Consider the following 25437-nt stretch of genomic DNA (forward strand, 5'->3'; position numbering starts at 1 on the left):
TTTAGTTAAAAAATAAATAGGAATATAGTCTGATACTAATCTGATTTGATCCTTAAAGTTTGTAGTATAAAATATTGAGTTCATTACCACCTCTACTCTCACATCCACCACTTAGAAACCCACAAAAATAGAAGAAAAACAAATTGCTAAGACGTTAAGTTGCATATTTCGATCTGTTTTTTAGGCCTACGGGTGGTATATGTGAGGAACTATGCGTTTGTATCCGGCATGTATATAATTTTTTTTTCGCAAATTCGTTACAAGAGCCAGTTTTCTAATAAAAAAAGAAAATGGAAGTTAGGAAAGAAGAAAGCATGCACATCAAACATCATGAACTAGAGAGGCGTAAACTATGACGTACGCTTTCATTACTACGATGTGAAATCTCCTTGCAAGCGCTTTCAGTTGCGTTCTCGCTTCTCTTCTCGTGGATCCCCAAATCCTCTCCGGCCACCGGCATCGCTCCTCTCCCGCCCGCCGACGCCGACCGCTCCTATCCACGCCACCGCGTCGGTGCTCGAGTTGCCTCAGAGAGGGAGAGAGAGAGAGAGAGAGGGAGGGAGGGAGGGAGGGAGGGAACGGCGCTCACGCTGTTCCGATTCGAACGAGCTCGCCCGGCGATTTTTTTTTTTCCTGGAACGGGCTGGCTCCGAATCTCGGCGAAGTGTGGGGAGCGGCTCCACCCTCCAACCAAGCACCGGTACGAACGGGATTGCTCCACCCCGTCACCCCTCATCCCTCCATTCCAACCAGGCGCATCCTTAGATCGGTGACCGAACCGCTTGCCTCGCAGCAGGATCAACCAGAAGGCGGGCGCGCGGGCGGCAGGCGGCGGTGCTGAGAACACGGGTGGCACTGTCTGGACGGACGCTGCGGATCTCGGCGATTCTTCGCGGCCTGCGTCAAGGGCGGATCGGCAGCGATGAGCGGCGGCGGCGGCGGGAGCCCCAATAACACGGAGTGGCGCTTCAACCAGACCCTCCGCAACGTGCAAGGGTAAGCAGGCCGGCCTTTCCTTCCTCGCGCGAGGCGTTCCCTCCGCTTCGGTCCGATTGCCCCGAGATGAGACGGGCCGTCGATGCGGCCACACCTTTGCGTATCATCAGACTGTCGGTGCACCAGAGCACAGTTCCTGGGTTGCAATTCACCAAGAAATGCTTTGATATGGTTCTCTTTACCTGTTGTCATCCGAAAATAACCAAACTGCACTTCTATAACCTGCATCCTTGCTAGTTTTGTCGTTGTCTCTATCTGGATCTCAACGCGTTGTTCTAGGCATCGTATGCACTACCTGCTCGAAACCTTAACGAATGACCGCCGGTCGCTTCCTTTTCCAAATTATCAGAATGCTTAAAGGACGCAGCTTTCCTGGGAAGGTTTTGCTAACCCGGCGATCCGAGCCTCTCTCCCCTCCTGATTATTCTCCAAGCTTTGAGAGCGAGCACGATGAAGATGAGCGCAAGGAGGGTTCTCGTCAGGAGGTGATATGCTATTAGTTTTGATTACTTTTGGCACGTAGAGAAGATGTATTGGGACTGATGGAGCGTGTTTTAACTGTCACACTGTGCAGGGAGAAGGTCAAGCATCTGGAAACTCATTTGACAATGCAAGTTCAAAGAAATCAAATATTCTGTCAACAAGTAGTTCAAATTCATTGCCAGATGCTCAGGGGCTAGTTTCTGGGGCTAGAGCTACTGATTCTGCAAGAATTGCTAAATTCACAACGGAACTATCTAGGCCAGCTGTTATATTAGGTATTGTGGATTATTCTTTGTAGTGTATCATTTGGAGTTCATCATCAAATTTGCCTGAAGTAGTTTGATCTCAGAAGTAAACATTACGTTAATATTCTTATATTAAACATGGCTGATTGTCTCTAAAGTACAATTTTCTATTTGGATGCTTTTGGATTGTTTTGGTCTGTAAGTCAAACACCACATGTAGTTAAAATTATGTGCAGATGATAATCTGACAAGTGGCAAGTGCTTATGGAATCTATGTTTTCCACTTCTATTTATCAATTGAGCTTGCTTTTGTTGATCCTAAAAGATTATTTCAGATACAAGGAAAACCGGTGATTTTAGTGTATCAAGTGCAATTGTAAACATTGATTTGTATCTCAGTTCAGAGTTGATAAATCGTCAATATTTAAATTTTTTATTCAAGGTTACCTATAATTTAGTTGACATCTACTGTGTATCCTCTATTCTGTAGACAAATTGCGTGAACTATCTTGGAGTGGTGTGCCTCCATATATGCGACCTAATGTATGGCGGCTTCTTTTGGTGAGTAGTTGAGAAGGTGTAAAGATCATATAGCTTATTTTGAATTTGCCGTTTCTATATTTGAATTTAATATAGCTGGCTACAGGGATATGCACCGCCTAATAAAGATAGACGAGAAGGTGTTCTAACAAGGAAAAGGCTGGAGTACGTGGAATGTGTTTCTCAATACTATGATATTCCAGATAGTGAACGCTCAGATGAAGAAATTACCATGCTTCGCCAGGTAACCTTTTTGACCTGTAACTTGGTGACTCGTCCTCTCTACCTATTTTTTTCTTGAAATGAATCATCTTACACCTTTTTTACTTGTACATCTTGTTCTGCAGATTGCAGTTGATTGCCCAAGAACCGTACCTGATGTTACATTTTTTCAGAATCATCAGATTCAGAAATCTCTTGAACGCATTTTGTATACATGGTAAGGTGTTGAACTTGGCTGCCTAGTTTTCTTTCTGTGGGATCATCAACATAAAAGCATGTCCCTTTTCCCATTTTGATGCATATTTTCCTGCAGTTAACCTTCTGTGTGCAATTATGCTTGTTGTCCCTGTGTTTTAGTGTTATGTGGGAAAACTTGGTTGGATGGAATTTTTGCACCAAACATACTCTTGCATTCATTACTTAAGTAGTAAGATACTTTGTCATAGATGGAGCCTTCTTTGCCATATGACGTATTATTGTATGAATCACAACACAGAACACTTTCCCCTTCTCTCCCCTCCAACACGTAGGAGATCTTTGTATCAATAAATTAATTAAGGTATAGGAAAACAGGATAAAGTTTATTTGTTTTCTTTGATATATATTCTCTATTTCACCCACATGTAGACCAGTTCTGTTAGCGCTAACGTGACCTATCCATCTTTTTCAAACTTTCATATATTTGGTCTCTACTAGTATATCTCTCGTATTACTTTTTGCACTTTTTCCTTCACTTAGATTTATTGTTATTTAAACACTTAGATGTATTATTATTTATTCTAAGTTTATTTTCTTGATTTGGTGGTAACCTGGTTCTTTTAATATAATTCTCATGAAGACATGCTGTGTTTGGTGGTTTTTCTTCATTATTATTTGATATGATGGTTTCAGGGCTATTCGTCACCCAGCAAGTGGCTACGTCCAAGGAATAAATGACCTTGTTACGCCTTTCTTGGTTGTCTTCTTATCAGAGCACCTAGATGGCAACATGGATACTTGGTCTGTGGACAATCTTTCAGCGCAGGCCATTTCCAACATAGAAGCAGACTGTTATTGGTGTCTCTCGAAGTTCCTTGATGGAATGCAGGATCATTACACCTTTGCGCAACCAGGAATTCAGCGCCTCGTTTTTCGATTGAAGGAACTAGTTCGTCGTATAGACGGTAATGTTCCACTGATCCCATCTGTCTACACTTATGGTTTCGTTCCACTCTGAAGCACAAATGTAATGGCTGTTCCATCTCAAATAATAATTGTGGTGGGATAGCAGAAACATTCAGGCTTTATAGGGCCCATCTGTGGTGGTAAACAATGCATTTTCTTTAGATACATCAGTTTGAAAATGCCTAGGCATTGATCGCTTACGTCATGGGATCTGCTCATAAGACTAGAGTTCCTAATTCTTCCATATATCAGGGAAAAACACTTCATCTTTTACCTCGTATTTTTTGCTGTTGTATGCAGAACCTGTTTCCAAGCACATTGAAGAGCAAGGATTAGAGTTTCTTCAGTTTGCCTTCCGCTGGTTCAACTGCCTTCTGATACGAGAGGTTTGTCTTGTAACACTTGATGAGATATTTATTATACACACCACAAAATAGCCAACCATTTCGTTGCAGGTACCTTTCCATCTCGTAACGCGCCTGTGGGATACATACCTTGCCGAAGGCGACTATCTGCCAGATTTTCTCGTGTACATATCGGCTAGTTTTTTGCTGACGGTAAGTCGCTCCTGTGAATGATGCTAATGTTAATTTTTTTCCCGTTTGTTATTACACCAACAACAATCTGTCTGCCATGCTTGCAACTTGCTTGTACCGATGATAGTTTCAAACCCTTTCCTCTCCCCTCCTCTCATGTAGTGGTCGGACAAGCTGCAGAAGCTGGATTTTCAAGAGATGGTGATGTTCCTGCAGCACCTCCCCACGAGGACCTGGGCGCACCACGAGCTGGAGATGGTCCTCTCGAGGGCATACATGTGGCACACGATGTTCAAAAGCTCTCCCAGCCACCTCGCCGGCTAGGACCCACCCAAGTCCACCATGCCTGTAAGCGGCAGTCAGTTCCTTCTGTTTTTTTTTTGTTAAGCGCGTGCATACTATACTATCGGTCGCGTCGCACCGATTTGTATATTTTCCGTTTCCTACCGAGGAATGCTTATCTATAATGAACACCAGAGGACAAGTATTAGTGCTCAATTTGATATTCAGACCGGTAGTTGTATTGTATTGTTTGCCGCGCTCTTGGTGGCGCAAGGCCTTTTTTTTTTCCCCAACACCATGAGATGCTCGTTCCCTGTTTTGTGAAACGCAGAGAAGCGCTGTGGCTTGTGAAAATTGTGATGGTCCATACTGTCCTTTTTGTTTTCGTTTGATGCATTGTATAGTATAGCATGTGATACTGATGCTGAGTGGTGGTAGCACTAGCACATAGTACATCATTGCCTGCTCCCTGGCAGCGAGACACCGCCCATGCCTTCCGGGCATGGTCATGGCCTTCTATTGCCATGAGCAAGTCCTCTCGTAGGCCATTGAGGAGGAGTCACTACGTAGTAGTAGATGATTGTTGAAGGGTGACACATACTTCCTCTTCAAGCCCAAGCACACTTTTGCCTCCACCACGATGCTCTCCTTCCATCAACTATGTGGATGTCTTTTTCATAGTGTGTGTACTATTAGGCCATTAACTTTATTCTTCAGATAAGATGCTTCAATGATTTCGACTCTTGAGCTTAATTAGCTGCCAGGTGGAGGTTGAAGCCATATCCATATGGCAATTTATCTCTAAGACCATGATACTTATTGGATGCATGCTAAAAGTAGTCGGTGTGGATCATGTCAAACATGTCAGGCTGGTTTGGTGACGAGGGAATTGGGAAGGAATTCTCGTCTATTCAAAATTGAATAGCAAGAGGATTTTTTCCTTATGGATTCCTTCCATTTCTCTGATCATCAAATCAGCCTGGATAGGGAAATTGTAAGCTAGGCAGCTAGCTAATAACTAAAGACTATGGAAAGAAATTTTTGTCCTACCCATACTTGTATCCATGTGTTTTAACGGTAGCCTACAAAATGTTATTGGTATTATAAACAAAATCATCAACATATTTTTGTCTCGATCCGGTCATAACAAACTCACATTCATAATCATGTTCATAAAACCGAACTTGCTAGACTCAGTTATGTTCTAGCGGACAGTTGTCTTCGTTAATGGGAACATGTTCAAAGACTTAGAGCATGTCCAAGAGATCCTTAAATCGCTGATTCTAATCCTTATTTTAGAAAAAAAAAATGCTTCCAATAATAACGTATATAGCATCCCTAAACTCCTGCAGGTGAAACCATCGCGCCCACGGCGCAAACATCCATCGCCGCCCAAGCTCCTAAAAGCCCCGTTTTCGGTTCCAGCGCGTGAGTTTTACCATTTCGCCACCGGCGATCACAAAATTGTGCTCGTCACGTACTGCCCTGGCAGCGCCCTCTCCTCATGGGCTATTGGGCTCACACAGGCACATCTACGTAAGCATGCACTATAGATGTCCATCCGGGCCGCCCGGCACGGACCCGGCCCGAGCCCGGTTAGGCACGGCACGAACAGGGTCGTGCCTGGCCCGGCACGCTGTTGACTCGGGCCGTGCCGGTTCGGGTCACGGGCCAGGACATGTGTCCAAGCACGGCCCAGAGAGGCCAAAAACGTGCCGGGTTGGCCCGAAAGCCTCTGGGCCATTCCGGGCCGTGCCCTCCACTGGCCCGAAAAATCACAGAAATACAAAAAATCTGGAAACACAAGCACTAAAATTCTAAAATTCTAAATACTAAAACACAAGCACACATAAAATATGGAAACAAATAATTATGGAGCTGTGTGCAATGGCTGCCTCATTAAAAACCTTCTTAGGCAAAAACTCACACCTCGTGAGAAAAAAGCCTAAGAAGGAAAAAAGAGTACAGCCACAGCTCCTAAGCCCTAAGGCATAAGTTCATACAGATACAGTACAGTCCATGAGTTCATTACAAGAATAAGCCATCAGGCATCAGGCAAACAACTAAGCTAGCCAACCACCACTCCACCAGTCCACCACCAACTACTGGTTGTGTTCTTCTGGATCATCAAGGTACAAGTTCTCATGTTCAGCTTCAAGTTCCCTTGTCTCTTCCTCCACAGTATGCTGCAGGTGAGCATCAGCAAGCTCCCAGTCTTTTATGCAAGACAAAACCTCGACCATATCTGGAGCCAGGCGACGTCGACGCTCTTCAATCACCCTGCCAGCAAGACTAAAGGTAGACTCTGAAGATATAGTAGAAGCTGGGACTGTCAATACATCTTTAGCAAGTAGAGCAAGAATAGGATAAGTGAGCTTATGCTGATGCCACCAAGATAGGACATTGAAGTCCTCATCAAACTCAGTAATAGTATCACTATCTAAGTAAGATGCCAGCTCAGAAGTGGATGCAGCAGTAGAGATAGAACTAGAACCTGGTCTCCTTCCCACAGAAAGCTCACCATCATAGTCATCATCACCATAGATTTCATCCCATGCCATTTTTTTCTTACCAGAACCAAGAGATGTTGGGTGTTGATTAGCACGCAGGCGTGTGTCACCAAATTTAGCTTCATACAACTGAAATATCTTGGATAGTTTAGATCTAACTTCAATTGGAACATTAGAGTAATTTGTACCAGTTAAGCTAGCTAACCTGACAAGGAGTTTGTTAAAACCCCTCATCTTAGCCCTTGGGTCTAAAATAAATGCAACAGCATATAGAATAGGAATATCCCTCCAATATTTCAAAAATTTATCTTTCATAGGAACAACAGCAGCCCTAAGAAGTCTATCATTTTCAAATGAATTTAGATGTCTGGCTATCCTTAGAATATGGTGTAGCATCAAAGTAGCAGTAGGGTAGTACACACCAGACAATGCAACTGTGGATTCATAAAATAATTCTAGGAAAGAAAGAACTTTTTCAGCAATTGTCCAATGATCATCAGTGAGTAAAGGAGTACCATCAGAATGCAAAGGATACTGAGTTTTGATAAAAACAGAAAAGCTGGACTTGTATGGTACTAGGTGTTTAAGCATTAAGTATGTAGAATTCCATCTAACATCCATGTCAACACCAAACTTACGAGGACGAATAGCCATACTCATACAATAGCTTTTATATGCAGCTATTCGTTGATTTGAAGCATTTAAAAAGGTTATAGCAGTTCTAAAGTCATCAATATAAGCTTTCAAATGTTGAAGACCAGCTTTAACAATTAAATTAATAACATGACAGGAACATCTTTGATGCAAGAACATAGTGCACAAGTCATCATCAGTAGGTGTAAATGAATCATCATCATCATCAGTCACAACAGGAGCAGGCACACCAAGGTAACCAGACAAGAAAGGTCTCAGATATTTCATGGCAGTATTATTTGATGAAGCATTATCTAAGGTGATTGCAAATACTTTATCAGTTAAAGCATAATCATCTATCACAGTAGCAACCAGATTAGCAATACTAACACCACTATGTTTACCATCAATTAACCTTAGACCAAGCAACCTTTTTTCTATTTCCCAGTGAGAATTCACAAAATGAGCAACTACACTTAAATAGTCTTCCTTAGCCTTGCCAGCCCAAATATCAGAGGTTAGACAAACAGATGTAACATCAGTTTTCAAAGTACCAATTAAGTTTACCTTACGCTCATTATATAACTTAATCATGTCCCTAGCAGTAGTTTGCCTAGAAACATGCACAAATCTAGGGTTATGTGCACGAGTGATGTATTCTTGAAATGCATCAGTGGAGCCATGCCATAGAGGTAGATCATCTCTAGCTATCAAACGACAAAGTTCATTCCTTGCAACAGAAGGACAGTACTCCCAACGCTGCAAAGAACCATCGGGGTTGTACTTAAGCACAGTTTGGGTTTGGCCAGAGCGATCGTGGGCCTTCTTAGCACTACAATTGTGTCTAAGCAAGTGACCAGTACCAGAAGAGGATCTAGCACTTAATGTCTCATGACAGAACTTGCATCGAGCAGCATACCTTACACGCTTACCATTTACCAGATTGGTTAACTCGTCGAAATTGTTCCAAACTTTGGATCTCTTCCTTGAGCCGCCACCAGCAGAGGCAGTGGTAGATGCTGGTGGGCTCGTGGAGTCCGTAGCAGTGCCAGTGCCTGTTCTTGAGGCGACGAAATCCTCGAGGTCGACTGGATCTAAATGAGTGACACCAACACCCAATAAGGCTTGTCTAGCATCCATCGCCTCATTGTGGTCCTCAAGTTGTCGCTCCGCCTCCTCATCCTCTGCAGCCGGGTCAAGATCCATAGTATTGAGACCTTGACCTCGACAACGAGGACGAGGAACACACCGGTCTCCGACTCTCGGCTCTCGGCTCTCGGCACCCGTCTCCGACTCCTCAACGACTGCACGGCACCCGATTTAACCGATACCTACGTTGAGGAATACACCGGAAGAATTAGGGTTAGGACTTAGGAGAAGGGCATTAGGGTTAGGGAAAGGAGTAGGGCCCGAGGGACTCACCTTGTGCAGTCGGAGCACCGGAGACGACGGACGATGGCCGAGATCCGTGGAGCGAGGAACACCGGAGGGGATTAGGGTTAGGGAGAGGACCGGGAGAGGAAGGTAAGGACAGAGAGGAAGTATAGATGTCCAAACACGGCGCGGGCGACCGACGTGCAACTGATTCCAAGCACAGGAGACACCGGCGGACGGCGGCGAACCGCAGATCAGAGAGGGGAGAGGAGATTAGGGTTCGGGCGGAGAGAGCAAGAGAGCGAGGCGAGGGCGAGAGAGCGAGGCGAGGACGAGAGCGTAAATGCGACTGGCGAGGCGAGGGCGACACTGAGGCTGTGTCCGTAAATGCGGCGGCGGGGTGTGGCTGCTGGGCTGGGCCACTGGGGCGCGTCGCGCGCGGCCGGTTAACCTAACCGGGCCGCCGCGTGCCTCCCCCTCAGGCGGGCCGGGTCGGGCTATACCCGACGGGCCGATTTCTGTGGCCCAGCCCGACACGGCGAACGGGCCGGGCTAGCCCAGGCACGATTGAAGCCGGGCCGTGCCGGTGCTGGGCCGGGCCACTTTCGTGCCGTGTCGTGGGCCGCCCGGTGGGCCCGGCCCAGATGGACATCTATAGCATGCACCACTAAGAGAGTGGCCCTATTGATTACATTTTTTAAATATATTGGGAGTTGTTGGAGTACTAATATTTTTTGGAATTAAGAGATTGAAGGATATCACAATTCTTATGCATTGGGAGGATCTCTTCGAGATGCTCTTAGTACTCTCGTTGACCGTCTTGTACGCTCCAAAACGTTTGCACACTAAAGATCACAACCGTAATAGATCAATTCAGTCACAAATATCAAATTCAATATAATGGGACACGATATCTGTTTTACCAAAGTTTGGACTCCATAGAGTGTTAATCTCCGTTGAATAGGCAATGAGTGACTACTCCGGGCTTTACTCTAGTTGTGATCTCTTTGAACCACTTATCTCAATCCACTAGTGTGATTCTTTCGCTTGCGGAGGTAGAATCGAGACCTTCACAGATTCGTTGAGGCGCACCAGAATCCTTGGTTGATCTTTGACGATTCCTAGTCATCCACTTCTCTCAATCCACTAGTGTGATTCCTTCCCTCGCAGAGGTAGAATCGAAGCCTTAACAAATTTGTTGAGGCGTACCATAATCGTGGATTGATCTTCAATGACTCCTAGCCATCTAGAAGCCAAGCTTTAGAATAACAAATGTGAATCACGAGATTGATGAATTCCACAAGTGCACAAGAAATGGCTTGCTCTCTTTTTCTCTCACTATTTCAAATTTCACTCAACCCACCACTTGGATTTCAAATATTCATCTTCTTGCCTGTAGATCCGAACAATGCCAACTAACATGTACTAATTGGCTTTTTATTCCACTAAACTTTTGATATACGCTTAGATATATTCTATGTCTATATATATAGTGATATTGATGTATCTAGAAAAAAACAAAATGTTTTATATTTTTTGAACGAAGAAATATTATCTAATGTCAGCAATGAATTATAGTCCATTATCTACGAAGTTATGTAGTCAAGTGGTGGTGGCCGTAGCATTTAGAGGCTATCAGGGCAATGCAGGGCCCACAAGTCAGGATCGCAGGAGGTGAAAGCTCTCCCTACCCCGGCCTGCACGCATACCCAGAGCTCCTCCCTCTCTCTCTGTCTGCTGTGCTCAGATAATAGCGACACCTCCTTTCCTCTCCCTCGAGGTGTCTCTCCCAGAACGCACAGCACAGTCGCAGAACAGGAAGGCAGAGAGCAGCGCCGCGATGAGAGGAGGAGGAGCGGGGCCCACTGCGGCGTTCATGTCCGACGAGCCGCCTCCAGCCGACGCGGAAGAGGTGGAGGAGAACTCCGGCGCCGAGGAGGAGGACGAGGAGACGGTGGTGGAGCAGGACGACGACGAGCTGGAGCTGGGGCTCTGCCTCGGCTCCAAGCAACAGCAGCAGCAGCATCCGCCGCCGTGCCGGATCCTCACGGCCCGGGACCTGCAGCCGAGGTCCCTGTCACCGGATTCCTCCGTGTCCTCTTCCTCCCCCGCGGCAGGTGCAGGTACCGCGGCGCCAAGCAAGAGGGCCAAGGCGGATGCGGCGCCCAACTCGCCAGGGACGGTCGCGTCTGGCCACCCACAGAGGTGAGCAGCAAGAACAACTCCGCTTGCACTGCACGTTTCTTCTTCTTCTTTGCCTATGCAGAACAACAGCTCCAAACATGTCTTTTATTCCTTCAACATAATATTATCAGGGGGAAAAAGTTAAGAACTCTATCAGAGTGTAAGTGCCTCCTCGTCTGCTTGTTGCTAGGATCGTAGGATGATGCACCACAGCATTTGCAGTTCTGGACCTAGTTTTTTTTAGAGATTACACAGTACTGCTAACGCGCGCACACATTATTGGCCTTCAGATTTGCAACCAACACCGTTTTCTTGACAAGAAAAATATCCTAACATTATGTCTTGGTTCGGAAGAAATGTCATTTTCTTGCTTGCCGAGTTACCTACCAAAATTGATTTCAAGTAACATTAACTGCATTTTTTGGTTTTATAGCAGCTTTGGAGTGGTGGGATGGCCACCCATAAGAACTTTCAGGATGAACAGCCTATTTAACCAGGCCAAAGAGAATGCATCGGAGGCTGGCGCCAAGAAGCCCATCGTCGAACCTGACATGCAGGAAGACAAGGAGGAGAGCAAGAAAGGCCGGACCGTCGGTTGGGTGAAGGTGAACATGGAAGGAGATATCATTGGAAGGAAGGTCGATCTCAATGCCCATCGCTCTTACAAGACCCTTGCCTCAGCACTTGAGCTCATGTTCATGAAGCCGTCCATTGGTCTTTGCACTTCTAGTAAGTCATATAGTCTGATCTTTTACTTTCACTATATATATATATATATATATATATATATATATATATATATATATATATATATATATATATATATATATATATATATATATATATATATATATATATATATATATATATATAGTAGAACCCAGTTGCATACTTGGCTATACACTTAGGACACGACACTGTACTAGATATAGTTTCATAAGTCTGCGAGGATGTTTTTTCTGCTCTCATTTCTGAACCTGATTTGTACTGATCGTGAAAATTATCAGGCAGTTCAAAGACTCTAAAGCTATTAGACAGCTCATCGGAGTATCAGCTCACCTATGAGGACAGGGACGGGGACTGGATGCTTGTTGGAGATGTTCCCTGGGAGTAAGCCCCATACACTATGTTAGCAATCAGAAGTTGAACAGGAGATCTTATTGGTGGCCCTTTTCGAAGTGCCATGGAAGGGTTCTTTCAGATGGCTCATTGCTTTACTATGCAGGATGTTTGTAGGTTCAGTGAAGAGGCTCAAGATCATGAGAACCTCAGACGCCAAAGGTCTCGGTTAGTTTCTTCTCTCATCCTTCTTCAGTCCAGACATAGTTGAATCCAAAGGTTTAAGCCATTCTGGTTATCTACTTAGTGCTGTTATTACTTTTTAGCCAACATTATAAATTTTTGTTCTACCATGTTTGATATAAGAAATTCTGAAAAAATAATAAAAAATTCTGCTGCAGGTCCACGATTCCAAGGGTCTCACAGACCCACAGCAGCTTGCACGAGAGGCAGGACGTGAAACCACCGATGTGCGTTTGGTGCTAACACCGCTGGTGAAGCTTGAACTGTATTTGATATCACGTAACAGTAACAGCAGCCCATATCGCTGGCATAGTTGTGAGATTACGGGGCTGTTTGGTTTACTGTCTAAGGCGCCACAACATGGCTAACTTTTATGTCTAAGTTTAGTTCTTCAATTCGAACGACTAAACTTAGGCAACTTCATTGTGTCTAGTGGAAATAGTAGAAGTTTTTTTTTTTGCTTCTTCCCTGTGGTGCCCTCGTTGAGCTTTTCTTATGGGCTATACGAGCATCATCGCCCCCAGCTCTTCTGTCCACGCTGTTTACCTGTGAGGAATGGTCGCCCAAAGTGTTGGTTTTTATCCTTGTGTTTGATATGGCAGAAGTATCTGCTCTGCTGTTTCATATCTGTGTTCATATCTGAATTCCATGTTGCCGCACAGTATGTCTTTGCTAATTGCTGTGGTCTGCAATGCAACGCCAACCACCCACCCGGGTGTTGGATGGGGACAAAATGTGGACGTCTGAGACTAGTAGTCTAGTACAGTGCTGTGATGGCTCGCTTTGCTGTTGTCCATGGCTGTGCCTGTCTGCCTGAGCGTGCGTCTGAACCTACCCTGTGAATGGACAAATCCGACGCCACATCTGAACAGCAGCCCGAAAGCTATGTTGCCCCTGCCATGGAGCACGCAGGTCGCGTGACCAGCACTGCAAGGGCCTCTTCCTTCAGAAATCTGGAGAGCTGACATGAAGGGAGCTTAGGGAGAATCGCTCCTGGGTAGCCAAACAATAAAAAACTAAACTGATCCATGGTGCTTTGTAGTAGAGATTTTGAGCCAAAAAATTCTGTTTTCGGTCACTCTCAACCTACTCTTTAACCTATCTCACTTTACCACTTTACATACGGCTTGTCAAATGGTTTTTATCAGATAAATTGACTTCTGCTAGAGAAACACTCGAAATCACTCTACCGATGATAACTCGGGTCTCCAAGCTAGAGAATCATGGGGCAGGATTCTGCTAAAACGGACTCGAATATTTCTGCAAGCAACAGCCAACAGCATGAGCTGCTGATACAGTGATACAGCAGAGGATCTCACGCTCCAGAAATCTTGCAGCACGACCAGAAAGGATCATGGTCATCCAACAAATCTTTCTGCTCGCAAGCAACACAATGCAGGATTGAATTGGTCCAAAATCTGTATCGGAAAGCAGAATACACAACACAGGACTGACAGACTTGTGTTTGTGAACACAGCACCACGCCCAGAATACACACGGATCATGGATGAAGTTTCGTGGAGGAGGCCTGAACTCCGTCGGATGAACACCGAATTTTCACCTGTATGACTCGACGTTGCGTTTGGGCTTGCTTTGGACCACCGCCTCGATCCTGTCGACGACCTCCGGCGTCAGCAGTGGGATGACATCTAGGGCCTTCATGTTCTCCACAATCTGCTCGTGCGGTTCGCCAAACGGTCAGTATTCACTACCGCACTTGCTTAGGAGAAGTTCGGAAAATGTACCTGGCTTTCTTTGGTGGCTCCAGTGATCACAGACGACACATTGGGGTTCGACGCGCACCAAGCAATCGAGAGCTGAGCTAACGAAACGCCAAGTTCAGCGGCGATAGGTTTTAGCCCATTCACTTTTCGAAGCGTGTCGTCAACCAGGGACCTGTTCGCCAGGTTCTGGAAACCCACAAGAATCAGATTAGCAATGCAATGCAGTTTGAACACTGGTGCTGCTTAGCGAAAATTGGAAATTTTGCTATTCTATTTGTTGCCTCCGTAGAAGTAGTTGTCAAAGTGGAAATGTAGAACAGGATGTGATACGATGTAACGTTGATTCTGGTTCATGGTTTCTCTTGGCTCCTCTTTGGTTCATCTTGGGGAGCGTTGGTGTTCTATTACTAGTATTTATGAGAACGAGTACTAGCACAATATATAAGGTTTTCCCCAAATACCTTGTAATTGTCTAGGGCAAACCTGCTATCAGCAGGTATGTCCCCTTTGCCATATTTTCCAGATAGTACTCCTGAAGCCAGAGGACTCCATGTAGTCAAACCAATGCCATAGGTGCTGTAAAGTGGCAAGAACTCAGACTCAACCTGCAGAGAAGTGTGCTGTTAGTTCTTGTAACTCAGACTCAATCTGTTTTAGACAAGAAAAAATGAAACCATTCGAGAGCAAATAATGTATATTATTGAATCATGGAATCTCGAACAGAATATGTTCACATAAATAAGGAATATCACAGACACAAATATACATGGATGATTCTAGTCGCGCAAATTGGCAGTTCCATAAATGCTCGTGCTGGTATTGGTCTGCTGAACTGTCATGCTTAGGCACACAACAAAATGTATCTGAATCACTACAGACTGAAATTAAGTATTATTTTTACACTCCATCTGTTCCAAATTATAAATCACTTCGACTTTTTGGGTACATCAATTTTTCTATGTATCTAGATATAACGTATGTCTACATACATAACAAAATATATGTATCATAAAAGTCAAAGTGACTTAAAATGTGCAACCGAAGGAGTAACATTTAACGGAAAACCTGTTACTACTTCAAGCTCTCTTTTTTCACACAAAATGGACGTGGAAGATGAACAATGCAAGTAAAGTTACGAAATAATATAACTGAATCACAAGGAATATCCCAAGTCAAATGTACCTAAATGTCATGCGCCATGACTGACAAAACACGTAAACTAAAATGTTAGAATATCCTAGACACTGAAGATGCAGAATTGCAGATGCATCTCCTCTCATTTTTTTTCCTGAATCGAGGCTGTCCAGTTACACTAGAAAACAGACAAGCGATAAGACACATATGAATCTAAAATTAGGAGCTCCTATGAAAGGTAGACTACATAATTTGATGTACCATAGGTTTTAATATCCCAGGCTGCCATGATTATTCTGGTAACGACCAACAAAAAAAAAACTTGCAGTAATAGGCTAAAAGGTACCTACTACCTTGTACCATTAACCACAGCCCATTGACCAAACTTGCAGTAATCTCCTCTCTTTTTTTCCTGAATCAATGCTGTCCCCCATTTGCATTAGCAAGAACAGAAATACAAGCATTCGGCAGAGAACAGAGTTAAACTAGGAAACAGAGATGCGATAAGGCGCACAAGAATCCTAATTCCTAAATTTAGGAGTTCCTCTGAAAGGTAGACTACATAACTTGCTGTTTCAATTTCTGTAAATAAAAAAAAGTCGTGTTCCATTTGGCTCTACCATAGGTAATTCAGTTTAATATCCCAGGCTGACATGATTACTCAGGTAATGACCAAGAAAAAAAATCTTGTAGTAATAGGCTAATAGTTACTTACTACCTTGTACCATTAACCACACCCCATTGACCAATTTTTTTGTTTGTTTGGTTGTAACACTTCTGTATCCCAACTGCAGCAGCTTTAGTGCAGTAAAGAGTTAAAATTGAACTCCAACTTGTGAAGGGAACTTGCATGACTTATAATCTTGTGTAGTGAGGTCCTAACCTGGAATGAGCAACCACTGCCAACTCATTGATTGCAACATTGGCAGTGACAGGTTGGTGGCTTCAGTGTGATAGTGAGTTGAAACCAATAATAAAACTAAACATCAAACTAAGTTTCTATTGTTAGAAAAAAAATCCACTCCAGTCTTGCACTAAGCTGTCCATAGCATGGTTCTACACCAAACCTTTCATCATTAGGATTTGCTGTCTTGCGCCTTGTATCCTACATGGACCAAAAGCATACACGACAACATATGGGCTTTCATCGCTTTCTAGTTTGGTAGCCACAATATTCCTAGAGCTGTAGGTTACAGCAAGAAAGATCAGATTTTTTTAAGTAGTAATTACTCTCCTGGAAACGGATTGATAATTGTATCATACTATCTGCATATCTGATCGTTGAGAAAGGGGATATGTCACCATAATTGGAACAAACCAATGCTCCCATGAACAATCGAAACCAGGTCGTCAATCAGAGAGAGAATAATGGCAAGAACCAATGATCCATTATTCCGTGATCCGACCGACCCACAGAGCCCATGTACGATGCTGACATACTTTCGCAGGACCCGAAATCGTACAGAACGAGAATTAAAACCAACCAAACCTGCCTTGCGCAGTTCCGCGTGCATTTCAACAGTCCTTTGCTCCCGGACATGAAAAACTGCCGCCACCGCTCCAGAGTCAAAGATCCGGAGAGTACGGCTGACTGAATAATACTACTATAGTATGCTATATACAATACCAGGTTACCAGCAGTACTGACAATTTAATTAGGAGCAGGAAATAAGCCATCTGGGATCCGCAAGTGCCGGTGAACAGCGCCGCAAGTACCAAATTCCACCTCGGGGATAGGCCGATAGGATTGTATTGTGCTAGAGAGAGAAATGAGGTAGCGCCGCCGCCGCAGCAGCAGCAACATGATCTGTGGGCGAACCGGAGTCGAGATTTGGGAAAGAGAGTGAACAGCGATCTAGACCTCACCTTGTGTCTGGAGAAGAGGTTGTACTCGGGCTGCTCGACGATGGGTCCGACGAGGTCGAGTCGGTTGGCGACGGCCCAGGCCTCGGTGATCTGCTGCGCGGACCACTCGGAGGTGCCCCAGTAGAAGGCCCAGCCCTGGTCGATGACCCAGTTCATGGCGCGCACCGTCTCCTCGACGGGCGTGGACGCGTCGGGGCGGTGGCAGTAGACGACGTCGACGTAGTCCAGGGCGAGGCGGCGGAGCGAGCCGCGGAGGCCCTCGACGACGTGCTTCCGGGAGAGGCCCTTGTCGTTGGGGCCCTGGCCGCCCCAGAAGAGCTTGGTGGAGATGACGACGTCGGAGCGGCGCCAGCCCAGGTCCCGGATGGCCTGGCCCATGATCTCCTCGGCGCGCCCGTTGGCGTACACCTCGGCGTTGTCGAAGAAGTTGACGCCAGCGTCCCGGCACGCCTGCAGTAGCACCTTGGCCTCCTTCACGTCCAGCTGGTTCCCGAAGGTGACCCACGCGCCGTACGAGAGCTGGCTGACGCGGAGGCCCGACCGCCCCAGGTTCTTGTACTGCATCCTGCCCTGCGGTCTGGTTCCTCGCCTGGCGATCTGCGCGGAGGAGGCGGGAAGGGAGGGGCGGAAGGGAGCGCCGGAGGAGGGAGACAACCGCAACTTGACAAGATAACAACGGAGGGGAAGGGGGGCGAGGAGGAGGAAGGCCGGCTACGACTGCTCATTTGAACTGGACCTGACCGGACCTGGGCGGTGACACCGGCGCCGGACAGGTGGACCGGGCTGTCGGGGCCCGCTTGCCAGCGGGACTAGGGAACGGTTGTCACGTGGGGTGTGTGGGGGCGGGCGGTCACTCTGGCGGCCAGCCTGACACTGAGGACCGTTCTCAAGACTCGCTCATCCTCTAGCTCAGGCTTCCGTTTGTAATTTATTTGGTAAAACGGTTTGTCACATAGAGACGATGGTAACGATGGTAGAGACTATAATATTATGAAATATTATTGTATGTGGGATAGATTAAACCGATAGAAGATTATTTTCTAGTGATTCGGCTCCTAATAGCAAAACGTCCCTTACTCCTTGATGGCTCTCGACGAGAAGTCGTTTTTAAGATCGTTTGATACGGCTTCACGAAGAGCCAGAGAAGGAACCGTCGTGAGAGCCCTGCCAAAGGGGCTGAAAAATAAAGATAGTACGGAGTCGAGAGCGACTGGAGCGCTTCGGTGTGCGGTGTGTATATTGTATACATGTCCATACGGACCGGTCCGTTGGGCAACCCGTGACCCGACCCTCTAGAAACCTCGCACACCACGACCCAACCCGCTATTAACCCCGCACAGCACGACCCGACCCGATAGACGGTGGCCACCTTGGCACGATGTGTGTGTCGTGCTTGGGCTACATGTACGGCTCGTGGGGTAAGCACGACCCAACCCGACTAAAGTGCACGACCTTGCACTGGTCCGCCTCCATGCATGCACATGTATACACATCGGTCAGTTGCACACTAGCACACTTCCCACCATTCCCACACGTCCGCTCGTTCGAGAAACCCTAATCTTGTCTATTTCCCATTCGCCTCCCTTGCCGCCTCGCGCAAACGCACTCGCTCGCGTCGTCGTCTCCGACTTCGATCGGTGCTCGACGTTTAGATCGGTGCACTCGCTCGCGTCGTCGTCTCCGACTCCGATTGGTGCCCCCTCATTGAGTATCTGGTGCTCTGGTTTCAGGTTTGGTCTCCAATCTCCATCGCCACTCGCTTGCTCCACTTCCAAGTTTTATATCTGCTCTAGCCTATAGGTATCAGCTTCCAGTGTTGTGTTCTCCTCTATTATTGTCTTCTACTACCTTTTAGCTACCCCTCCTGCCCTCCATTATCTCCTACCTTCTCTATTTGGAAACCCTAATCCTCGATCTTTCAAGATATCCGCTCTATTTTCCCCTTCTCAGCGAATCTGGTGCTCCGGCTACGCAGCGCATGTGATAGTACCACTGCCATCTACATCTTGTCTCCCTCTCAAGTTCTCTGTTGGTTACCCTGATAGTAAGCATTTGTTGTTGTTTTTGGTATAGTTCTTTTGCTGGTTGCGCGTAGTCAAGAGCCAGGCGAGCTAAGTAGGAGTTGGCCATGGATTTAGATCCGAGCGCCGAGGAGGAGGAGCGAAGACTTGAAGATCATAACGAGGCGAAGGATACCGTGTGCTTCATCATCCGTGGCACTCCACCTGATGTTGATGCCGCCGCGTGCGGCAGATGTTGGAACTGGTACTTACACACCCACTGGATCCTCGAGTCCGACCGCTGTGGCAAACGCTGTCTGTGGCGGTGGCAAGCATATGAGGAGGGGACCTACTTATGAGGTCTAGGTTGACTTTGAAGAGGTCACTGTGATGGAGCAAGATAAGGAGGTAAGAATCTCTGCCATTTGCCATCACTGTAGGGAGACTTTATCTGCTAAATCTAGCTCTGGTGTTGTGCATTTGCTTATGCATCTTGATCATTGTCGTGCTAAAAAGGAAAAGGAAAGATCTGGCATTGTTGAGTCGATTGCTAAATATAACACATATGGTAGTGTTGGAAGTTGGGAGTACTCTGCTGCAGTTGCAAGAATTGAACTTTGTCGTTTAATTGCTAGATTATATCTGGCTCTTTGCTTTGGAGAATCTGATGCTTTTCAAGACTATATCACAAATGCTCACAACCCTAGATTATAGATTCTATATTTGTGCATTGTAATCTGAGCGTTGTGTATTGAAATATAGATTTGTGCACCGTAATTTTGTTAGTATACTGAAATATGTGTTGTTTATTATGATAATCGGGCTTATGGGCTACCCGCCACTGGTTGCACTTGATGCCCCCAACCCGAGTAAGAGTTAGGCGTGGCGGACCTGGGTCTAAATCATAGCCCACAGTGCAGCCCGCACGGGACTGAACTATTGATATGTCAGGCTCAGCTCGGTCTTGTCTATGCCGGGCCAAGTTGTGCTTGGGCCGGGTCGGCCGGGCATGTCCTAATGGACATGTATAGTGGTGTGGCTTCTTCTTTTTTTTAATTAGATAAGCGAACTGAAAGGGAATTAGGCTTACACCTAGTTCCTATATAATTTTGGTGGTTGAATTGCCCAACACAAATCTTTGGACTAACTTGTTTGCCCAAGTGTATAGTGTATACAGGTGTAAAAGGTTCACACTCAGCCAATAAAAAGACCAAGTTTTGGATTCAACAAAGGAGCAAAGGGGCAACCGAAGGCACCCCTGGTCTGGCGCACCGGACTGTCCGGTGTGCCACCGGACAGTAAACAGTACCTGTCCGGTGCACCAGGGGACTCAGACTCAAACTCGCCACCTTCGGGAATTTCCGAGGCGACTCCGCTATAATTCACCGGACTGTCCGGTGTACACCGGACAGTGTCCGGTGCGCCAAGGAAGGTCGGCCTCAGGAACTCGTCAGCCTCGGGTTCGCGCGGCAGCCGCTCCGCTAAAATTCACCGGACTGTCCGGTGTGCACCGGACTGTCCGGTGTGCCAGCGGAGCAACGGCTCCCTGCGGCGCCAACGGCTCCCTGCGGTGCATTTATTGCGCGCGCAGCGCGCGCAGACGTCAGGCACGCCCATACCGGTGCACCGGACATCAAACAGTACATGTCCGGTGTGCACAGGACACCCAGGCGGGCCCACAAGTCAGAAGCTTCAACGGTCGAATCCAACGACAGTGATGACGTGGCAGGGGGCACCGGACTGTCCGGTGTGCACCGGACTGTCCGGTGCGCCATCGAACAGACAGAATTCCCAACGGCCACATTTGGTGGTTGGGGCTATAAATACCCCAACCACCCCACCATTCATTGCATCCAAGTTTTCCACTTCTCAACTACTACAAGAGCTCTAGCATTCAATTCTAGACACACTAAAGAGATTAAATCCTCTCTAATTCCACACAAAGCCCTAGTGACTAGTGAGAGTGATTTGCCGTGTTCATTTGAGCTCTTGCGCTTGGATTGCTTCTTTTCTTTCTCACTTGTTCTTGAGATCACAACTCCATTGTAATCAAGGCAAGAGGCACCAATTGTGTGGTGGCCCTTGCGGGGAAGTTTTGTTCCCGGCTTTGATTTGAGAAGAGAAGCTCACTCGGTCCGTGGAACCGTTTGAGAGAGGGAAGGGTTGAAAGAGACCCGGCCTTTGTGGCCTCCTCAACGGGGAGTAGGTTTGCAAGAACCGAACCTCGGTAAAACAAATCTCCGTGTCTCACTTGCTTATTCGCTTGGGATTTGTTTTGCGCCCTCTCTTGCGGACTCGTTTCTTTATTACTAACGCTAACCCGGTTTGTAGTTGTGTTTATATTTGTAAATTTCAGTTTCGCCCTATTCACCCCCCCTCTAGGCGACTATCAATTGGTATCAAAGCCCGGTGCTTCATTAAGAGCCTAACCGCTCGAAGTGATGTCGGGAGATCACGCCAAGAAGGAGATGGAGACCGGCGAAAAGCCCACTACAAGCCAAGGGAGCACTTCATCGGAAGAGTCCCGCACCAAAAGGAGGGAGAAGAAGAAGAGCTCCTCCAACAAAGGGAAGGAGAAGAAATCTTCTTCTCACCACAAAGAGAAGAAGGAAAAATCTTCTTCCCACAAGCCGCATCGGAAAGGCGACAAGCACAAGAGGATGAGGAAGGTGGTCTACTACGAGACCGACACTTCATCAACATCGACCTCCGACTCCGATGCGCCCTCCGTCACTTCTAAGCGCCAAGAGCGCAAGAAGTATAGTAAGATCCCCCTACGCTACCCTCGCATTTCCAAACATACACCTTTACTTTCCGTCCCTTTAGGCAAACCACCAACTTTTGATGGTGAAGATTACGCTAGGTGGAGCGATTTAATGCGATTTCATCTAACCTCGCTCCACAAAAGCATATGGGATGTTGTTGAGTTTGGCGCGCAGGTACCATCCGTAGGGGATGAGGACTATGATGAGGATGAGGTGACCCAAATCGAGCACTTCAACTCACAAGCAACGACAATACTCCTCGCCTCTCTAAGTAGAGAGGAGTATAACAAAGTACAAGGATTGAAGAGCGCTAAGGAGATTTGGGATGTGCTCAAAACCGCGCACGAAGGAGATGAGCTCACCAAGATCACCAAGCGGGAAACGATCGAGGGGGAGCTCGGTCGGTTCCGGCTTCGCAAAGGGGAGGAGCCACAACACATGTACAACCGGCTCAAGACTTTGGTGAACCAAGTGCGCAACCTCGGGAGCAAGAAGTGGGATGACCACGAAGTGGTAAATGTTATTTTAAGATCTCTCATTTTTCTTAATCCCACTCAAGTTCAATTGATTCGTGGTAATCCTAGATATACTAAAATGACCCCCGAGGAAGTTATCGGGCATTTTGTAAGTTTTGAGTGCATGATAGAAGGCTCGAGGAAAATCAACGAGCTTGGTGACCCATCCGAAGCCCAACCCGTTGCATTCAAGGCAACGGAGGAGAAGAAGGAGGAGTCTACACCAAGTAGACAACCAATAGACGCCTCCAAGCTCGACAATGAGGAAATGGCGCTTGTCATCAAGAGCTTCCGCCAAATCCTCAAGCAAAGGAGGGGGAAGGACTACAAGTCCCGCTCCAAGAAGGTTTGCTACAAATGTGGTAAGCCCGGTCATTTTATTGCTAAATGTCCTATATCTAGTGACAGTGATCGAGGCGACGACAAGAAGGGGAGAAGAAAGGAGAAGAAAAGGTACTACAAGAAGAAGGGCGGCGATGCCCATGTTTGTCGGGAATGGGATTCCGACGAGAGCTCAAGCGACTCCTCCGACGACGAGGACGCCGCCAACATCGCCGTCACCAAGGGACTTCTCTTCCCCAACGTCGGCCACAAGTGCCTCATGGCAAGGGACGACAAAAAGAAGAAGGTTAAATCCAACTCCTCCACTAAATATGAATCGTCTAGTGATGATAATGCTAGTGATGAGGAGGATAATTTGCGTATTCTCTTTGCCAACCTTAACATAGCTCAAAAGGAAAAATTGAATGAATTGGTTAGTGCTATTCATGAAAAGGATGACCTTTTGGATTCCCAAGAGGATTGTCTAATTAAAGAAAACAAAAAACATGTTAAGGTTAAAAAGGCTTATGCTCTTGAAATTGAGAAATGTGAAAAATTATCTAGTGAGCTAAGCACTTGTCGTGAGATGATTGACAACCTTAGAAATGAAAATGCAATTTTAAATGCTAAGGTTGATTCACATGTTTGTAATGTTTCAATTCCCAATCTTAGAGATGATAATGTTGACTTGCTTGCTAAGATTGATGAATTGAATGCTTCTCTTGCTAGTCTTAGATTAGAGAATGAAAATTTGATTGCTAAGGCTAAAGATTTTAATGTTTGCAAAGTTACAATTGCTGATCTTAGAGATAAGAATGATATACTTCGTGCTAAGATTGTTGAGCTTAATTCTTGCAAACCCTCTACATCTATTGTTGAGCATGTATCTATTTGTACTAGATGTAGAGATGTTGATATTCATGCTATTCATGATCATATGGCTTTAATTAAACAACAAAATGATCATATAGCAAAACTAGATGCTAAAATTGCCGAGCACAACTTAGAAAATGAGAAATTTAAATTTGCTCGTAGCATGCTTTATAATGGGAGACGCCCTGGCATTAAGGATGGCATTGGCTTCCAAAGGGGAGACAATGTCAAAATTAATGCCCCTCCTAAGAACTTGTCTAACTTTGTTAAGGGCAAGGCTCCCATGCCTCAGGATAACGAGGGCTACATTTTGTACCCTGCCGACTATCCTGAGAGCAAAATTAGAAGAATTCATTCTAGGAAATCTCACTCTGGCCCTAATCATGCTTTTATGTATAAGGGTGAGACATCTAGCTCTAGGCAACCAACCCGTGCCAAGTTGCCTAGAAAGAAAACTCCTAATGCATCAAATGATCATGCCATTTCATTTAAAACTTTTGATGCTTCTTATATGCTTACTAACAAATCCGGCAAAGTGGTTGCCAAGTTTGTTGGGGGCAAACACAAGGGTTCCAAGACTTGTGTTTGGGTACCCAAAGTTCTTGTGTCTAATGCCAAAGGACCCAAAACAGTTTGGGTACCTAAAGTCAAGAACTAAATTTGTTTTGTAGGTTTATGCATCCGGGGGCTCAAGTTGGATACTCGACAGCGGGTGCACAAACCACATGACAGGGGAGAAAAGGATGTTCTCCTCATATGAGAAAAACCAAGATCCCCAACGAGCTATCACATTCGGGGATGGAAATCAAGGTTTGGTCAAAGGACTTGGTAAAATTGCTATATCTCCTGACCACTCTATTTCCAATGTTTTTCTTGTTGATTCTTTAGATTACAATTTGCTTTCTGTATCTCAATTATGTCAAATGGGCTACAACTGTCTTTTTACTAATATAGGTGTCACTGTCTTTAGAAGAAGTGATGATTCAATAGCATTTAAGGGAGTGGTAGAGGGTCAGCTATACTTGGTAGACTTTGATAGAGCTGAACTCGACACTTGCTTAATTGCTAAGACCAACATGGGCTGGCTCTGGCATCGCCGACTAGCACATGTTGGGATGAAGAATCTTCATAAGCTTCTAAAGGGAGAGCACATTTTGGGACTAACAAATGTTCATTTTGAGAAAGACAGGATTTGTAGTGCATGCCAAGCAGGAAAGCAAGTTGGCACTCATCATCCACACAAGAACATAATGACGACTGACTGGCCACTGGAGCTCCTACACATGGATCTATTCGGCCCGATCGCTTACATAAGCATCGGCGGAAGTAAGTACTGTCTAGTTATTGTGGATGATTATTCTCACTTCACTTGGGTATTCTTTTTACAGGAAAAATCTCAAACCCAAGAGACTTTAAAGGGATTCTTGAGACGGGCTCAGAATGAGTTCGGCTTAAGGATCAAGAAAATAAGAAGCGACAACGGGACGGAGTTCAAGAACTCTCAAATTGAAGGCTTCCTTGAGGAGGAGGGCATCAAGCATGAGTTCTCTTCTCCCTACACGCCACAACAAAATGGTGTAGTGGAGAGGAAGAATAGAACTCTATTGGACATGGCAAGGACCATGCTTGATGAGTACAAGACTTCGGATCGGTTTTGGGCCGAGGCGGTCAACACCGTTTGCTACGCCATCAACCGGTTATATCTTCATCGAATCCTCAAGAAGACATCGTATGAACTCCTAACCGGTAAAAAGCCCAACATTTCATA

The 25437-nt window shown here is 45.9% G+C and overlaps 4 protein-coding genes across 6 annotated transcripts; 2 read left to right on the forward strand and 2 right to left on the reverse strand.

Moving 5' to 3' along the window:
- The first annotated feature begins 324 nt into the window (after positions 1-324).
- LOC100286052 (TBC1 domain family member 22A) lies at positions 325-4838 on the forward strand. 2 transcript variants are annotated; one of them, XM_008679187.3, is made up of 11 exons: positions 325-700; positions 794-996; positions 1346-1481; positions 1571-1754; positions 2215-2285; positions 2371-2508; positions 2612-2703; positions 3378-3649; positions 3951-4036; positions 4106-4207; positions 4349-4838. In XM_008679187.3, the coding sequence occupies exons 2-11, from the start codon at positions 923-925 to the stop codon at positions 4508-4510; spliced, it is 1317 nt and encodes a 438-aa protein (XP_008677409.1). In that variant the 5' UTR covers positions 325-700; positions 794-922; the 3' UTR covers positions 4511-4838.
- A 1440-nt stretch (positions 4839-6278) lies between these two features.
- On the reverse strand, positions 6279-9330 carry LOC109946064 (zinc finger BED domain-containing protein RICESLEEPER 2). The gene is made up of 2 exons (XM_020552705.1): positions 9034-9330; positions 6279-8942 (listed from the first exon to the last, which is right to left on the reverse strand). Exon 2 carries the CDS (start codon positions 8815-8817, stop codon positions 6571-6573), a length of 2247 nt encoding a protein of 748 aa, XP_020408294.1. The 5' UTR covers positions 8818-8942; positions 9034-9330; the 3' UTR covers positions 6279-6570.
- A 1351-nt stretch (positions 9331-10681) lies between these two features.
- LOC100273242 (uncharacterized) lies at positions 10682-13115 on the forward strand. 2 transcript variants are annotated; one of them, XM_008678580.4, is made up of 5 exons: positions 10682-11190; positions 11603-11898; positions 12177-12279; positions 12395-12456; positions 12630-13115. In XM_008678580.4, the coding sequence occupies exons 1-5, from the start codon at positions 10826-10828 to the stop codon at positions 12686-12688; spliced, it is 885 nt and encodes a 294-aa protein (XP_008676802.1). In that variant the 5' UTR covers positions 10682-10825; the 3' UTR covers positions 12689-13115.
- Positions 13116-13708: 593 nt separating this feature from the next.
- Positions 13709-17927, reverse strand: LOC100280467 (uncharacterized). Its single transcript, NM_001153387.1, has 4 exons — positions 17196-17927; positions 14657-14800; positions 14217-14381; positions 13709-14145 (listed from the first exon to the last, which is right to left on the reverse strand). The coding sequence occupies exons 1-4, from the start codon at positions 17757-17759 to the stop codon at positions 14029-14031; spliced, it is 990 nt and encodes a 329-aa protein (NP_001146859.1). The 5' UTR covers positions 17760-17927; the 3' UTR covers positions 13709-14028.
- Positions 17928-25437: the final 7510 nt, after the last annotated feature.

Source organism: Zea mays, chromosome 4 (genome assembly GCF_902167145.1).
Source record: "Zea mays cultivar B73 chromosome 4, Zm-B73-REFERENCE-NAM-5.0, whole genome shotgun sequence".
Classification (NCBI taxonomy): domain Eukaryota; kingdom Viridiplantae; phylum Streptophyta; class Magnoliopsida; order Poales; family Poaceae; genus Zea; species Zea mays.